General features: G+C 41.5%; 1 protein-coding gene across 2 annotated transcripts in view; it reads right to left on the bottom strand.

The window, feature by feature from the left end:
- Window positions 1–19,231, bottom strand: part of LOC124308371 (phosphotriesterase-related protein) — a 35,180-nt gene that overhangs the window by 10,653 nt on the left and 5,296 nt on the right. Inside the window, exons 1-3 of one of the 2 annotated variants that reach the window (XM_046771028.1) lie at window positions 16,238–16,350; window positions 15,634–15,793; window positions 1,656–1,846 (exon numbers count right to left, since the gene is read on the bottom strand). In XM_046771028.1, coding sequence (XP_046626984.1) covers window positions 1,656–1,846; window positions 15,634–15,793; window positions 16,238–16,241 — 355 coding nt within the window. In that variant the 5' untranslated portion in view covers window positions 16,242–16,350. Of the gene's footprint in view, window positions 1–1,655; window positions 1,847–15,633; window positions 15,794–16,237; window positions 16,351–19,231 lie in introns of those variants that run through there. The other variant, XM_046771027.1, reaches the window with a different exon arrangement.

Genomic DNA, 19,231 nt, shown 5'->3' with positions numbered 1-19,231 from the left:
TTTAATTGGTTTGCACATTACTACTCATAATTTCTCGCCAGCACTTATGCATCACTATATCAATCGCTCCGTCTTTGATGCGTAGATGATATATTGAGTATATGATTACTCGTAGTATTGTCGGTATACCCTGGCGAAGATGATTTTTACCACTTTCTACAAGTTTTTAGAGAAATTTGAATATTTCATAGAATTTTGTCCGAAAAAATTTTTAGTACAAAAAACATGCATAATTTCACTTGAAAAGTTATTGGTTTTAATAAAAATTTGTATTTTTTCACTGAAAAATATACGACCATTACACTAGACTACAATTTTGAAAGAAAATTAACAATTCTTTATGAAAAATTATGCATATTTACAATTTTGTGCAAAATCGTAATACGAGATGTTCTAATTTCTGTAAAAATGCGTAGTCGTAGAAATTTTCATCAGGGTATGCATGGACACCTCACAACATTTGGAGTCATTTTTAAACAAACTGGCGGTAGCTGGCGCGTGCATTTTCTGTTTTCACATCTATGATTTTTTGACTGGTAACGCCATTACTTCTCATATTGTTTTACTGGAATCGAAGCTTGAAAACCTGCTTTATCTGCGAATAGAGCGCTATTCTCAAATTCATAAAATAATAATAAAATCACTGTCAGATGGTTTTATTAAAAGCTTTGATAAATCGAATATTAAGACATTCCAACTGATTAAACAAATCATATCTTTAAAAAAATTGGTAAATCATCCCACCATGCTATTTTCAGAAGGTCTTAGTAATACTTGGGACTTCGTATGAAAACCAGGGAGAAATTTAGCCTGTGAAACATGAATACAGCGTTACATGGTTTTTTTTAAATTGAAAGCGCATTTTTTGATTACTTTCGGAATCTTTATGGCGAAAGTTATTCGCAAGGTGAAATAAAGAGAAGTAACTAAATGACATATATGAGTCTTACACCTCTATGACCTAAACGAAAAAATAAAAAATTAATTTCTCTCTGCCGAGAGGAAATGGTGAAACTTGCAAATCCAGCGTCCGACTGCGCATGCTAGAGCTTACTTGTCTTGTCGTGCAGGCTAGCCACCTCGAATTTCAGCTCTAATATGCTACTTGTACGTTGCATACATGATGCGAATTTTTTGAATTAAGTAAATCCAAACAATTGATGTAATGCCTCGGGTAGACTTTGAAAACTGTCATTCTTTAATGGCTGATTCCAATCATCAGGAAGGAAGAGGGGACGATCATTATAAAAACATATCGCATCTTGACCACAGAGGTGACACAACTCAAAAATTCGCGTTTCTCAGATAGTACTACATTTCGATTGCCGAGATTAGAATCTATAACCTGCTTTCAGTGGGTATACCTCACTTGCCCTATAGCATTACAGCGAGCTGTTAGCTATATAGCCTATGTATATAGAAATCTGTGCCTTTGTCGCCAAGGTGCGATATTTTCAATTCGCCACTTGACATCTCATACTTCGTTCCGGATTGTATAGTTCCACTGGCTTAGGGATGAGAATGTTGCTACATACGATCTTACAAACCAATAGAGTTGTTTACTTTAAGCATACCGAGTCGGTCACTCACCTGCTAATTTTCACCATTTCTTCTGGGTACAGCATTAAGTTGTAGAATATAATCGTTAACATTACCAGTGCCTGCAATGACGTGTATGCCAGATGCCTGACTGACATGCTTCATGAAAGAGATATCTCGCAATAGCCCGTGACTAGTGTTTTCGACAATTGTACCTCCACCGAATTTTTTCAATTGATCAACATCTGCCAGCACTGCATTGTGAGTATCTATATCGTTGAACACGATGTTGTACTCACTGCTGTATCTGTGAATTTGCAATGAAATATGTATGTATAATATACATATACAGGGTGTCCCTAAATTGAGGGACACGGACCAGCGAGCGTGATACCTGACTGAAATGCAACCGAGAATTTCTTTACCGGAAGCTCGTCCGACGCATAGTTTTTGAATTATAAGCGATAGCGTTAGGCCAATCAGAGTGCACCATTTCATCTGGATTTGCCGCCACGGAAATTGCTGTTTTGTTCGTCTGGGTGAATTATTATTATTCGGTTACAAAGTAAATATCGGCACCTCCCCTCACTCGCTGTTGTACCCCTTCTCGAGCGCTGACCTCGGTATTGTTGCCGCGGCACACGCTGCCGGCCGCACACCCACGGACGCACACTCGTGTGTGTGAAAATAAGCGAATGCCCAGCTCCACAATACTACGAAACACACATACACGAGTGAAAATAAAAATAAATCTCGAAATGAATCAGCGGATTCAAGATTTAATGTTATAAAACACTTCCAATCATCGATGTATGCATAACACTAGAGATTTTAGATGATTGATATGCCGTTAGGGTTCATAATTAGTCATTCAATCAATCTGAATTATGCTTTCCGAACATTTTTTGTGTCTTTGCAACATAACTTTTCCACTAGTTTGAAATTCATCATTGACATCCGATTTTTCAATAATGCGAGGGAACAACAACTCGCTGAATTGACGTGTCAATAGGTTTGTAAATCAATAACAATTCACCTGAGTTAACACAAAATAACTGAATAAATGAGAATTCACTGAATCACTGAAAATGATAACTGAAATCATGAGAATTATTTGAGATATAACTGAATTAGGAAGAGTTGTAATAAGTCAAGTTACTTTGAATAACTTTAGATTCGTGCCAAAATTTTATGTTTAGAGAGAAAAATAATCAAATTCAATTAAAAAAGTAATTTTAAATCAAGAAGAAGAAAATTTCCAAATACCTGAATTCAAATGAAGCAATTTGAATTTAATAAATCTATCCGAATTTGAGGAGAAATAATAATTATTATTTGGACCAGAAAAATGAAGTCGAATTACATGAATAAATTCAATTAATTCAACTCAAAAAAATATGGTGTCATTCAAATTCCCAGTTATTTCCTCGTCGATTCAATGTGGGTCTGGAGTGGCAAGTAACGTTGAAATTGTTGAGATCAATGCTAGTGATGGCCACTCATCTGAGAATAATCGATGTATTGATTAATCGATTTCAACAAAATAATCGGACACGGCTCGATTGAATTGGTAAAGATCGGTAAAAGGGTAATCGATTTGGTAAATTTCTGCGTGTGGTCTTAATATCAGAAGAGATATTTTGATAATTCATAGTCTTATTCAAAATATTTTTAAGTTTGATGAACTTTGAGTAATTAATACTTGAACCACATACATCGATACTGTATTGCATCGTTCGTGTGAGTAAACAAGCGGCTCCAGACCCACATTGAATCGACGAGGAAATAACTGGGAATTTGAATGACACCATATTTTTTTGAGTTGAATTAATTGAATTTATTCATGTAATTCGACTTCATTTTTCTGGTCCAAATAATAATTATTATTTCTCCTCAAATTCGGATAGATTTATTAAATTCAAATTGCTTCATTTGAATTCAGGTATTTGGAAATTTTCTTCTTCTTGATTTAAAATTACTTTTTTAATTGAATTTGATTATTTTTCTCTCTAAACATAAAATTTTGGCACGAATCTAAAGTTATTCAAAGTAACTTGACTTATTACAACTCTTCCTAATTCAGTTATATCTCAAATAATTCTCATGATTTCAGTTATCATTTTCAGTGATTCAGTGAATTCTCATTTATTCAGTTATTTTGTGTTAACTCAGGTGAATTGTTATTGATTTACAAACCTATTGACACGTCAATTCAGCGAGTTGTTGTTCCCTCGCATTATTGAAAAATCGGATGTCAATGATGAATTTCAAACTAGTGGAAAAGTTATGTTGCAAAGACACAAAAAATGTTCGGAAAGCATAATTCAGATTGATTGAATGACTAATTATGAACCCTAACGGCATATCAATCATCTAAAATCTCTAGTGTTATGCATACATCGATGATTGGAAGTGTTTTATAACATTAAATCTTGAATCCGCTGATTCATTTCGAGATTTATTTTTATTTTCACTCGTGTATGTGTGTTTCGTAGTATTGTGGAGCTGGGCATTCGCTTATTTTCACACACACGAGTGTGCGTCCGTGGGTGTGCGGCCGGCAGCGTGTGCCGCGGCAACAATACCGAGGTCAGCGCTCGAGAAGGGGTACAACAGCGAGTGAGGGGAGGTGCCGATATTTACTTTGTAACCGAATAATAATAATTCACCCAGACGAACAAAACAGCAATTTCCGTGGCGGCAAATCCAGATGAAATGGTGCACTCTGATTGGCCTAACGCTATCGCTTATAATTCAAAAACTATGCGTCGGACGAGCTTCCGGTAAAGAAATTCTCGGTTGCATTTCAGTCAGGTATCACGCTCGCTGGTCCGTGTCCCTCAATTTAGGGACACCCTGTATATATTAGGTGTCCCTTAACAGGGGTGTTTTCGAATTTGTATGCTCCCAGGGGCTCAAACGCTTCCAAATCGATAAAAAAAAATCCTCTAAAAATTTCAGCTCTTAATATTAACTCTTATATAGTCCGCTTTCCCGCCAAAGTTTCTTATGGAAATAACATGTAAAAAATATGTGTTGTTCTTTTAAATTGTCTACGTTGGTGCCAAATTGACCTACAAGAATGAGCAGTACATATTTTGGTAGGAAATTCGACGCTCTATAAAAAAGGTCTTTTACGATTTTTTGCTAAGTCTACTGGTTCAAAAGTTATTCGAGCTCAAAGTTTAATTTATATAAAATTATCAATATTATCGAGTTTCTTTAAAGGACTGTATGTATAATATACATATATATATGTATATATTATTGTATAGTATCATGAGCAGTGGATAATGTTATTTAACAATAACAATTATCTTAGAGTTGATATAAACGAGCCCAAGGTGGTACTCAAAGGATCGACAATGTTTCAGAAAGGTGATTTTCGAAACACGTGTAATTATTGTGATATGAGTAATTAGTGTTTCTCAAAGTTTAAAAAAAAAACCTCTCAGTTTTTTGCGGATTCTCGTAGTTTCAAGATGTCTATCATTACTCTGGTTCCCTCGGAAAAAAATATGTCTTAAGTACGTTTCCGAAATGTAAGACTGTGATTTTGTAAGGAAATCAGCAAAACAACCAAACGTAAGGAGTAGGTTTTAAGAGGGTGTCCTGGTCGATTGCAACGTTTACGTATGTATCTCCAAATATCGAAGTCCACGTATCTCAAACGCAAAAAAGCGCTCAACAGCCTTGCATTCTATACGCAATTCTGAACAAAAACACTCTTAACACATTTCCATTTAGCACATAAATAAAAAAATGGTACGGTTTCTACGAAATCGCAAAAGTAAATTCGTAGAATTCATGCAATTTCTTTATTTCTTCGTCAAATGAAAATGTGTTGGAGTTTTTCTTTATCACAATCGCGTGTAGATTAGGGCTGTTAAGCCCTTTTTGCGTTTGAGATACGGGAACTTCAATATTTGGAGATATTATACATCAACGTTGAAATCGACCAGAACACAGTAGACAGGATAGCCCGGTTCTATTCATAGATCCCTGCATCGACACGTTACCAGCCGCGGGGTTCTAATCGATTTACCCCAGGGTAATCAGTCCATGTGCTATTTACCGACGGTGGGTGGTTCATCGGTTACAGGTCGATTTACCCCAGGGTAAAGAGGTGGTATTTTCGATCAACTTCTCACCGATGCGCATGCCAAGATTTTCAATTTTATTTGAGCTTTCTCATTGGAGAATTTCCCAGTTTATCGTGTGAAATGCGTGCATTGGAGGTCATATGTGTATCGGTAATCGAGAAACCATATGCAGCTCACAGTTTGGAATGTTCAAGTCAACTGGGGATATCTCCCCATGAGCATGGGTTGTTTTATTTAAGGGTGGGCCCGCCGCCATCCATTGCAGTTTTCCTGTGACGCGGTATTGGCTGTCAGATTTTAGAATATCACCCCCATTCCTCCAAAATTCAATAACCGCTGCACAGTCTGGGAGGCGTGAAAGGCAACCATGAAATTTTATGGCCTGCCCATTTGCCGCTCACCCTTACAGAGTCATTGTCAAGATGCAGGAGAAGATCTGACGTCACCCTTATAATTTGCAATCATTATCCAACCCGAACGAGGGATCGCAAAAATGTGAATAGCGGAAGTGTCATGGAAAATAAATTTATGGCGGCGGTTGGGGGAAACCGCAGAAAAGCCATCGTTCGCATCAGTGTCCAGTCAGCATAGGCACAAACCAGAACGAAATTTCCATTCATCAAGAACACATTCAAAGTACCCTGAAATGGAGTTGATTTTGGATGTACAAGGTTTTGGTCGATTCAGCGATAAATTTGTGGTAAAGGAATTGGTTGCAATGAGTATTAAAACACCGATGGAATATGAGCTAAGTCTAGCGCGCGTGCGTTTCAAATCACCCTGTGCTTGGGTAACTCTTTCCAGCGAGTACCGAAATCTCAATAGATGGTTGACTCAAAATTATCGTGGGATACCATGGACTGCAGGTGATACACCGTACGGGATGTGGGGAAAGTTGTGAGAAGAATCGTGGAGGGTGCGAATTACATTCTCGTCAAGGGAAAAGAGAAGAAGCAGTGGGTTGAAGAAAAAATAGATGACGACTCAAGAGGCTGTAATTGATCTAGAACCGTTGGGTTGTCCAAGCTTCCTAATACTACGACGTGACTCTAACGTGATTCGCTGGCATGGAGATTGTCACGGGAATATAATCAGCTACGTATGTGCCTTCGAGAACGTTCAATGTCTAAAGGAGTGGTATTTGAAAGAGTGCACGGGAAATACCGGGAAAGCATCGTGCAAGCAAGCGAATGAAGGCTGATGAAATTTTGCTCGCAGCTATTTTCGCTTCTCCAAAAATACCGAAATTTCTAAAGTGAACAGAGATTTTCGAATATTTCGGACTACCCTAAGTTTTTGGACTACCCGAAGTTTTCGGATTACCCGAAGTTTTCAGATTACCCAAAGTTTTCGGACTACCCAAAGATTTCGGGTTTGCCAAAAAACCCGACCTGATGCAAACACGACCCGAACTCGAGTTCGAGTACCCAAAATTTCGGGTACCCGCACATCCCTAGTTTTAGGTATAAACCTTTTTCCAACGCAATCGCATCCATTGTTGAATTATGACGTTTAGACTCCTCTAATCGACGCCTATGAGCACCAGCCTCATTGACCACCTTCGCTATACTTGCGGCGCCATCTGCCAGAGCCCTTGTGGCGCTGAGGGCCCCCGATATTGGGATTAAAAAAGGTAGAAAGCTTCCGATTTTCTTGGGGACAGGTAAAATGCGAGGCATGCGCAATACCCCTTGAGCCGCAACTGTACGGGCCCGATCCAACGCCGACTCAATGGCCCTAGGGCCGGGCCTCATTGATTTCTTCGCCGCTTGAATGACCGATTTTAAAGTTATTGTCTTCTTTGTCTTTCTCTTCACACCACCACCACTCCTCTTGGGTCTCCTCAAACTCTTCCCCGACGCCGTCGACTTTTTTTTCGTCTTCTTCTTTACAATTCTCCGTAAAATCCCCATACCGAGTTTAGATTCAGCTTTTATGGTATTGGTTACTTCCCCGGCTACAGCTTTTTCACCTACACTCGCGTCTTTAGCCAAAACATGATTCCACGCGCGTTCGGCGAGTACTCGGTCAGCTACGTTTCGCGCAGTGATGTTTGACTGATTCTTTGCGTATCCAATGTCGTGCTGTTTGCATGCGTCGTCTAGGGGATTGATTCCGGGATCACCGCGAGCCAACCACTTGGCTCATTTCGTCCCCTATCCGCAGTTCTGATACCCTGGCACGTGTAATTCGACTGGAAGATTATTGATCATTTTATTCACCAAACCTTTTCCACACTTCTTACGTGCGGACCTCACCATAGATGGACTGCAACTGACTTGATTACCTATAAAAGCATGTATTTATACACAGGGGGCGTTAGTTCATTGTAATCCTCTAACCTATGAGCATCATGAAATTCCAAAATCAAACGAGCAAACTGCCCGTTACGAACTTCGTCAAATTGGTCGAGCGAAAAAAGAAAAAGGGCAAACGGCACGGTGAATTACTGCCCAATAGTGTGAGAGCGGTCTTCCGCGGTCCCTCAAATTGCGGCAAGACGAACGCTCTGCTCACGCTAATCACCCACGGCAATGGTTTACGCTTTGAAAATGTTTACATCTATTCAAAATCGCTCATTCAGCCAAAGTACGAGTTTTTGCGGAAGTTACTCGAGTCGGTCAAGGGGATGGGTTATTTCCCATTCGGTGAACACGAGGTTGTAAAATCGGAAGAGGCACACCCCAACACACTTATAATTTTCGACAATGTGGCATGTGAGAAGCACTATTATATCAGGGCATACTTTTGCATGGGGCGACATAGAGATGTGGATAGCTTCTATCTCTGCCAGACATATGCACGTATCCCAAAACATCTCGTGCGTGATAATGCAAATTTATTGGTGATTTTCTGTCAAGATGAGATGAATTTGAAGCACATTTACGCCGATCATGTAAACACCGATATGACGTATCAACAATTCAAAGATCTCTGTTCGGCTTGCTGGAACGACGGCAATTGCAGTTTCATTCTCATGGACAAAGATAGCGAGATCAACGCGGTGAGATATCAAAAAGGTTTCGATTGCTTTATAAGTATAAATTAATGCCGATATGTTGAGATACCCGCAGCGAAGTTGTAACAATCAGAGTGTCAACATGAGGAGTGAGCAGATCCGCAAGCACGTTGATTACGCGGAAAATCGCGAAAGCTAGTGAAACGATACGGCGTAAACATAAGATGATTCGGAGGGATAAAGATACGAACGAGCAGGCTATGGAGGAGATGCTGAAGCCTATGGTTGCGCCGCTGCGAGAATTGGTGGATACCACGAAGCAGCAAATAAAACAGGAAATTAAAACGAAGCCGGGCGATATTTCGGTGAAAAAAGATGAGGAACCCGTTATTTCGGTGAAAAAAAACGAGACCGAATATTTGGATGAAAGCAAAAAATGAGAATCCGACGCAGACTGCAGACAATACAGATGACTATGGAGATGCTTTTCTCGATATTGAAGACAGTTAAAATAGCTATGGGAATGAAACAATTGTACCTATGCCAATAACCACAAGTACACCGGTGAGGAGTGGGAAGCGAAAAACAGAGAAGTTGATGTGTCAGTATTTGAAAATTTTCGAGACGGAGGAGCGATCGGATTTCGATGAGAAATATGGTGTTCGACAGTTGGTGCAGGGATTGAAGATTATTGATTCGAGAATAAGCTTTCATACGGATCAGATGCGCCTTGGCGGTAAAAAGTACAAAGCAACACCGGGATTACTTGAATTATTATTCAAAAAGTCACCCGACACCGCTATTCTGGTGACTGAGGACAAGAAAAACTATGCTGAAATTGCTCTAGCGACGAAAGTTCGCAGGCGTGGTTATAAGGCTGACAAAAGCATTCGCAGATATGAGAAAAGTGCAAAGTACAAGGACTTTATCGCTCAATATGTGGGATCACCGAAAAAGAGGGGTAGAGGTCTGCCGAGGCACAAGATCGCGCGAAAAGAGGGGCAGAGTATGGATTACGTTTACTTGGAACGTCCCCAACGAAATTATTGACAGACTTCGACTACTTATGGCATCACAGGCGGCCGGAAATACTAGCCATTCCAATGAAATAGTTTCCATTATTGAAGAATTGCGCGAGGCTGGAATCATTTATTAGCGTGGGATCAACCCTCAAATTATCATTCATCCATTGACCGTTGAGCAATGAGTATAGACATATTTGGTTGTCAGTTGAGGGCGGATGTGAAAAAGGTATACCGGGTAGTCGTGGCCCTCCGGGCGTTGGTTTCAAAACCACCGTCGATAACCAGTACGATATAGACAGCAAACGATTGTGTAATATCGCCGATCCGCGGAAGGAAAACGATGTCGTTTCTATGAAAGTTCTCAATCAATGTTTACAGTGAGCGACTGATAGGCTCCAGAACGATATCGAGGGGGAAATTCATGCCATTGATAAACAACATGAAAAGGACAATAGCGGACGAACTTCCCAGACCAGCCCGGCGTAATTACCCAAGGCGTTTTGTATATATACGCGGGTTGGATGAAACTTGGCAAGCCGATCTCATCGATATGTCGGCATATTCACCCACCAATAATGGCCATAAATTTCTGCTCACAGTTATTGATATATTTTTCAAATTAGCCTGGGGCGTGTCGATTAAGAGTAAAAATGCCACTGATGTAACGAACGCTATGAAGTCTGTGCTGGTGCAGGGGCGTGTAGCGAACACCTACACGTCACCTACAACAAAGAATTCAAGGCTCTCATGACGCATCATGGTATAAATATGTACTCGACATTCAGCAACTTGAAAGCATCGATATGCAAACGCTTTAATCGAACGCTGAAAAATAAAATGTGGAAACAATTTACTCTACGTGAACAAAATACATCTACAAAATTATTTTAGACAAATTGAGAATGGCCGCACCGGTGTATATTGGTTTATTGAAATAGACATTCAACCGATTCATCTCGATTATCACCATGTCTCGAACGAATATGTGGCAGCTGTGGAAATTAGGTCTGGCAATCAGAGCCTTTGCACCACCTCGACCACCCCATTTCGTAACTAACTTGACACTTTTGTGTTTTCGCACATTCTCCATAGTTTTGCCAAACACTGCATTGTTCATCAATTTGTAAAAGCTTTTTTCGAAATCATTTTTTGATTGCTTTCGCTTGTCGGTATTCAAGTCGATGGATGACTTTAACCACGGAGACTGAGCAAACTTGAGAATTCTATGCGTCTTGCGCAACTTTATACCCAAATCTAAACACTGCTTCAAATTCCGGTAGTGAAGTATGTATTTATTTTTGGGAAGAAGCGTTTACTATAGCTTGAACATTTTACTACCTGGCGGGATAAAATGCTTGGGGCAGAGTGGTAAATCTTTATGCTGTTCGTGTAGCTCTACCGGGTAGTCCAAATCGACCTCGAGAATGTATCCCACCGACGAATCATCTCGCACACTCATTACTTCGATTGCATTATGCTCCCACTCGAATGAACCACATGGTAAATGCTCACTCATAGCTGCACCATACAGATTATTGACATCGAAATACATTAGGTAGGATTCCTCCTTGCTTGGATCGAAATCACGCATATATCGATTGTTCGCATCTGCATAGCGATTTGAACATTGTGCTACATCACCGCGAATGCATTTTTCAACAAATAAAACCATTACGGGGTTATCTAGCAGCTGCAGATTAACACGCGTATGTTTCAACATTGTATCGAAAGCCAAACCCGGAGCGGTGTAACAATGTAGGGGATCTAAATCGTAAGTTTCGAAACAACTCTCACGGAAATTTTGAAAAACATCAGCCCACAAGAGAACATCGGTTTTCAAATATAAATCTGAATATTCGCCCAGGATATTCAATTTAAATTTTCTCCAGACATTCCGTGCGTGCCGATAATCCTTTTTTGTGACGCCCGAGCGGCTGAGTTTCGAATAGAAATTTGCTCTAGCAGGTAGGCTCAATTCGTCAAGTTTTTCCTAGCTATCGATGTACTCGTAGGGGAAAACACCTTTGCGAATCATTAATTCGAATTCCTCGAGATCGCTGGAGAACGCACGAGTTATCGTTTTTACCCCATTATCTAGATACGATGACAGTTTGTCCGGACTGCTTGCCATAAACCGAAGCGAATCTAAGCCATCAACCCGCTTCGTGAACGAAATATACCTTTCTTTATTGATAGGCAGCACGGTAATTTCACCAGGAAAAGATGTGGTTAGAGATGTGAGTACGAGTATGAAATGGGAATCGTATCCGGATAAATTGTGAAACACCACAGGAATCGTGTGTTTTCTTGTAATTTAAATTGCACCTGTTATGCGCGGGGCCACGATAATCGCCAGTGAAATGGCAATGATTGTGACACTTTTTATCATCTGGCGAAAACGGTTTCTCACAGATGTAACAATTTTTTGCACGCGCGTGTCGATCCCGTTGCACTTGAGTCAACGGTTTCATACGGATGATATTTTCAATTCGCGATTCTACATTAATGGCCAAGTCACGAAGCTACTTAAAGAACCATTCGATACAATCGGGCCCCCGTTCATTCACATATCCCGATAATGAAGCATCGGATGAGCAATGCACGTAAAATGCCGCACTATGCGGGATATGCTCTTGGGATTTCTTTGCACCGGGTTTTAATATGTACTGAAGATCCACATAGACGACGAACCGTACCCGACCCTTATTTCGAAAACTTGTAAATTCCTAATTTTTCTTCTTATCCGAGAAGAGCATTCGCACCTTGTTCAATCGCATGCAATCGTCTCTATGACTATCATAGCTGCTCTGTATCCTGAAAAAACACAAGCATCTATCGCACAAAGATTGTCGATGAGCACAGAGTGACAATTGGCTGCGAACCAAACGTGACAGATTTTTAATCCAAGCAAAGTGGAATCGCGGTGTGTAATTGTTCAAATCAATATCACCAATATCCATCTCCTCGTCATCATTACTACACTCAACCGGACACGACAGGGAAACTGTATGAACAGCTTCTGCGACCACGACTCACGGACGCGATACAGGACGGCGGAGGCCTTTCGGACCAACAGTTCGGCTTCCGGAGGGGTCGATCAACGATTGGAGCGATCCAAGAGGTGTTTGACTCCTTCCGGTCGACAAAGACACATTGCCACGCTGTGCGACCCGTGGCGGTGCTGGTGACACTTGATGTTAAGAACGCCTTCAACTCGGCCAGGTGGGTGGACATCCTAGAGTCGCTGAGAGGCGACTTCGGGATCCCGCCTTACTTGCTCCGGGTTGTTGAAGACTACCTTCGGAACAGATGGCTGACGTACGAAACGACCGAAGGTCAAGTGACGCGACAGATCACCGCGGGGGTCGCTCAAGGTTCCATACTGGGACCTGACTTCTGGAACGGGATCTATGACAGCCTGCTCAGACTGGAGCTCCCGCTCGGTGTTCGCCTGGTCGCTTACGCTAACGACGTGGCAGCAGTGATAGTCGAGCGCACTTTAGATCTTGCACAATACGCACTGAATCAGACAATGAGACACGTCGGACGGTGGATGACTGACCACGGACTGCAACTCGCGACGGAAAAGACAGAACTGGTGCTTCTCACCAGAAGACGAATACCGACCACACTACGCATGACGGTCGGGACGGACGAGATCGAGACCAGAGGGGAAGTCAAGTACCTGGGGGTGACCCTGGATACGAAGATGACCTTCTGGCCTCACATACAACGAACGGCTCAGAAGACGGCTGAAAGGATAGCATCCCTAAGCCGCCTGATGGCAAACACAAACGGATCGAGAACGGGGAAACGGAGACTTTTGATGTCGACGGTGAACTCGATCCTCCTCTACGGTGCGGAGATCTGGGCAGACTTCCTGAAGACTGAGAAGTACTGTCACGCAATGGCGACGGTACAGAAACGACGCGCCTTGAGGATCGCTTGTTCCTATCGGACGGTCTCAGCACATGCTGTTCTGGTGGTGGCGGGCGTGATTCCCGTAGACCTTCTTGTGTTCGAGCGCAAGAGGGTCTACGAAAGAGACGCGGACGTGACCCGACGGGACGTGGCAACGACGGAAAGAAACGCGACGATACAGACGTGGCAGGAACGGTGGACGGAAGAAATGACGGGAAACTGGATGAGACGACTTATTAAGGACTCGAGACCGTGGATCCAGAGGGGTTTTGGGGATGTGAATTTTTACATCACCCAGCTTCTGACGGGCCGCGGTTATTTTACACGGTATACTTATGCAACTTGAACCGAGTACGGACGCCCAACTGTACGTACTGCGGACACGAACGAGACGATGCGGAACACACGTTCTTCGAACGTGACCGCTGGACAGAACTGAGACGGAGACTGGAGACGGTCGTGGGAGGCATCACTCCCGACAACATTGTCAGGGTGATGCTCCATAGTACAGAAAGGTGGCAACTTGTTGCCACCTACACACAGACAATCTTACAACGTAAGAACGTGGACGGCTGTCTGACGTCACGTAACTGACGGATGGCCTGCACTGGACGGACGGACGGACAGACTGACAAGACTTACACCGACAGAGCCCCCAGCTAGAAGTAATATCACCATAGTTCCTGGCTGGGGGCGTTGCACAGGAGGTGGCGGTTTAGTGGGTAGGTCATTCTGGAGTCCCACATCCGCGCTAGCCCGTATGACTGGCGTGAATCCGTAACTTGGATTCCGCAACTCCTCGAAAAAAAAAAAAAATCATAATAATAATAATAATCATAATAACAACAACAACAACGACGACGACGACGGACATGATGATGATGATGATGATAATAATAATAATACCACAGTCTTATCCGACTAATTCTAGTATATCCGTGAGATAATCAGCAAAATGCGGTGTATCCAATCCGAACGGGATCACCTGAGGAGAAGCAATATCGGGTTGCAGGCCGAGCTGATGGCCTCAGACAATCGAGGCTGTGACAGCTTCGATTTGTTGGGGATCTGGTGGCTGCAAGAGGGTCGCTGGGGTGAGGAGCATCCGGAAACCGACTGGGGTCACCGAGCGTGGCAGACCCCCGAGAGTTATATGACTGTATACAATTTATAAATAAAATAAAGTCTTCAAAACTTTTCATTCTTTGTCTACGTAAGGTATTTCACATCCAAAACCTGTACCTGTAGTTTTTAGGTATTTCTAATTTAGTAATAATAATAAGACGGGTTCTACCCCCGACGTTCGATGCTGCTCTCTGTTTGTTTTTTCCGCTTTGCTCATTGTCAATATGACGTCAGCACTATTCTGATTGGTTTTTACATCGTTGGGTTTGTTGTAAAGGCCATGCTTGAGGATGCTTATTCCGAGCTGAAGCGGGGTGTTGAAGGGGTGATTATCGGCTTCGAGGGACCGATACACATATGACCCCCATGCACGCATTTCACACGATAAACTGGGAGATTCTCCGATGAGAAAGCTTAAAGAAAATTGAAAATCTTGGCATGTGCATTGGTGACAAGTTGATGGAAAAGACCACCTCTCCACCCTGGGGTAAATCGACCTGTAACCGATGACGCACTCACCGCCGGTAAATAGCACATAGACCAGTTACCCTGGGGTAAATCGATTAGAAACCCTCGGCCAGTAACGCGTCGGTGCAGCGATCTATGATTAGTACCGGCGTATCCTTTCTACTGAGCACCCCCTTAATAGCAAGTATAACACTGTTGAAATATTTTGTAAAAATGACTGGAAATTACTTGTAACATTTCTGAGATGCCGAAAAGTACATACCTAGATACTTGTTTCAAGCTGTATTTAAAAAAAGCTCCGTGACTAGGCGAAGTACGTACCCTGATATTATTAAACACATTGATGGAACATACAGAAACGTTTTACTACAATAATTCTCTCATAATGCGTTTTGGGAATTTGCAACCTAAAAATATGATATTTGATATGATGCACGGTAAGTACGCGTACATAAAAACTAAATGAATGTCTTACTTTTAAATATTTACTCACGGATATTGTTTGACGAGGCCAGCATTTTCCAGACAGATTTTGTCATCGAAATAACATTTTAAATTTACAGGTGGTGCTGCATAGAATTTTCTGAAGTCTAATGCAAAATGTTCATGGGTCAGAATGCGACCAAGGTTTGTAAGTTTGACTGGACCGAGTACTGGAAAACGAGAAAATGTTATTTTAAAACCGGTGAATGCGTTTGCCATTGAATCTTTGTGATGATTGTTTTTCGGAGGTTTTCGTAGAAGACTGACCTCCGAAAATACACCTCTCGCAAGTACGCAATATTTTTTAAATTCAGGTTATTTTATTAGAAAAGGCACTGATTGGTTTCAATTTAATGGATGACGTTTTATTTGTCTTACGTGTACAAAAGGTATGTAGGTAGCGTGAAAAGAGAGAGGGGTGATTTTCGTTTTGATGTTATCAACCTTAAGATTAAATCAATTCTATAGCAGCAGAAAATGTGAACTGCCATTACATCATAAGGAGTGAAAAGAGAGAGTTTATTTGCCACATTTTGAAATTGAAAGAACTCAAAGACTCATGTGATTGAATATATATTCAAAGTCGTTTCCGAAAAGTGGCAAATAAAACCGACCCATAGGTATGTATTATTGTTTCAGGATCACAGGCTATACATATATTGAAATCAAGTTTGCAGAAAAAAAAATTGATTCAGAAAAATGTTGAATGTTTTTTGGGATATAGGCTTGTAGTTGTTAGGATTTTCATCATCGATTTCCGAACGACCTTTTTTGTAACACTGGCATCAAAAGTCCCTCTTTCACCATTGGCTGAAGATATACTGTGAATTGTGTAAGAAATGGTGCCTTTTACAAGGGTTTGACTCTCAACTAAAGCTGTGAAGTCGGCAGCAATTTGTGTACTATTTTCATACAGTCTCACGCCAGTCGCTATCATCCTTATGGTACCGTCCCACGTAGGGCCAGATCGCCGGAATCCGGAATCATAGAACGGAATGGATGGAAAAGTCACTAGAATTCACGTTACACTAGTTTCATGTTGTCGTATTTTTACGGAATTCTAAGTCCGTGCGATATTCGCATATTATAACATTCCGTTTGGCGTTTATGGTGTCTGCAGGACTAGTATATATGAATACAAAAGATGAGGTTTTACACAGTGCAATTATTAAACATGAGTGCTAACGAATGCCGTCCCGCAAGTATTTTTACGTTCCGTCTATTTGTTTCTCCGTGGCTCCCATGTACCCGAATTCCGAAACGGAGTGCCAGAGAGTCAACTTTTATTTTATGAAATAATTAATTATAGTTTCAAAATAAATCTCACATAAGAACTAATTAGATAAATAATATATGATGATACAAAAGCTTTATCTAAACAGACAAATGAATAGCACAAATATACACATGTTTCGTTGCGTCGTTCGGCGCAATCTTGGTACATGAGACGGCAGGGTTTTCCATGACTCGGAACTTTACAGCATATACTGCTACAGGTAGCCTCGCGTATATAGACAGTGTGGTGGAGAAGTGAGATTAGAGCTCTATGCCACATAAAACCTGTTTCTCTCGCTCTACGACCTGGCTGGCCGATGCGTTTCCTCTCAGCCAATCAAATGCAGCATAAGAGAGACGGAGTATCCAGGAAAACCCGCGGATATATGTCCCTCTCTCACTCTCTGTGAGTATCTGTACACGCTCTATCGATCTCTCTTGCTTGTTTTTGAACATTATTCTGCTGCATTCTGCCTTCGAGAGTTTTTTCTTAGAAAACTTGGCACGCAAATAATTGCTTCTCATCATAATTGATTCGTTTCTGCTTTGCCTGTCTGGTTTTGGAGCAAATATTAGTGAAAGGTGAAACGTACTTTCCTAACTTCAACATCTGACATCTATAATCGGGCCTTTCCTACACTGCTCGCTGCTTGTGTGCTCCCCTGCGCATGCTCTTGTGATCTCACACCATCACACTCACTCGCTCACTTGCTGGATCTTGTGTTTCTCTTAAGGTGCTTCTAAAGAAGAGCTGTACACTTGTGGACAATGAATCTGAGATGGCTAATTTTTCACACTAGACAGTTAAGTTGGCAGCACAGGAAACGTACAGCGCCATAGTCGGCCAAGCGCGAAAAAAACTTAATCTCAATAAACGTAACATAACCCATGACCGTGGAAATTGACCGTAGAATATGTGTCAATCCAATAAGTCATTATCCCCGCAGTATTCTAAGGTTAGATTCGACGGTCATGAGTTATGTTATGTCTATTGAGATCGAGTTTGTTTCGCGCTCGGCCGACTATGGCGCTGTAGGTTTCTCTGTGTTGCTAACATAACTGTCTAGTGTAAAAAATTAGCTGTCTCAGATTCATTGTCCCCAAGCTTACAGCGCTCCTTTAAAAGCACCTCAGGTCGGAGCACATAAGATTACAGAAGCCATAGTCAGAATGCAGAAGCCATAGCACATGCGAAATTGCAAAACTCCAGTCCAGTCATATGGCTTCTGCCTTCTGCCTATGGCTTAGGGATTTTCAATCTACATAAAAATCCATAAGCCATACTCCATGGCATAACGAACGAGAAGCCTTATTATTGTGTTTGTCCATACGGCAAGATCTAAATGTTCAGGGGGAATATAGAGAAAATGACCATATAACCGATGTATTGTAATAATTAGATAATAAATTATTCATGTGTTAAATTTGAATTGAAGAAATTAGGCACGAAAAATCTGCATAACCTCAAAATGTTACACTGCCCAGGAATCAAAGTTGTATGTACAACAAACGAAATATTGGCACCCATGTCCAATATATAATTTTACGTACATTAATTATTGAATAATAAAGGTACCTGACTTTATGTTGATACGTATATCCTAATGTTTTGAATTGCCGGGAATCAACAATATTTGCAATCACAGACAGGCTTCTCGTTCGTTATGCCATGGAATATGCCTTATGGATTTTTATGTAGATTAAATCCATAATCCATAGGCAGAATGCAGAAGCCATATGGCTGGACTGGACTTTTGCAATTGCGCATGCCCTACGGTTTCTGCATTCTGCCTATGGCCTCTGTAATTTTATGTGCTCCGGCCTTTATGAAGGGTGGAGATAAGGAGAAGTATCGCATAAATGGGTTATCAACTGCAAAAGTGTCTGCCAAAAGCAGCAAACAAGCGTTCAATAAGTGAACACAATGGCGCTCATAAGCAATAAGAGTACCAATCTGATTAACGCTTAGAAATCAGGGTACAATCGGAATGAATCTGATTGGCGCTTTGTGGAACTTTTGCTGTAGCAACGCCATCTTAATTTGCCTCTACTTTACGGACACTTTATATATATGGAGACAGTCCTCCTTACCTCTACCCTCCATACTTTCTCTCCCAACAGGCTCGACCACGGTCTTACGTAGTCTGAAAAATCGGTCAAAATTTCAGTGGTGGGGGTGTCCTCTTATTGAAGCACCGATCGTTTAGCGTAGTGACCACGAGTGTCGCTGCGATGAGATTCAGGCTGTGTGAGAGAGACGGAAGCAGCTCGGACGGTCAACAACCTGTTTCCATCTCTCTTGCACAGCCTGAATCCCTCTATCGCAGCGACAC

The sequence above is a fragment of the Neodiprion virginianus genome, chromosome 7 (genome assembly GCF_021901495.1).
Source record: "Neodiprion virginianus isolate iyNeoVirg1 chromosome 7, iyNeoVirg1.1, whole genome shotgun sequence".
Taxonomy (NCBI): domain Eukaryota; kingdom Metazoa; phylum Arthropoda; class Insecta; order Hymenoptera; family Diprionidae; genus Neodiprion; species Neodiprion virginianus.
The sequence above is the reverse complement of the archived record's forward strand: the minus strand, read 5'-3'. Positions and strand labels throughout refer to the sequence as shown.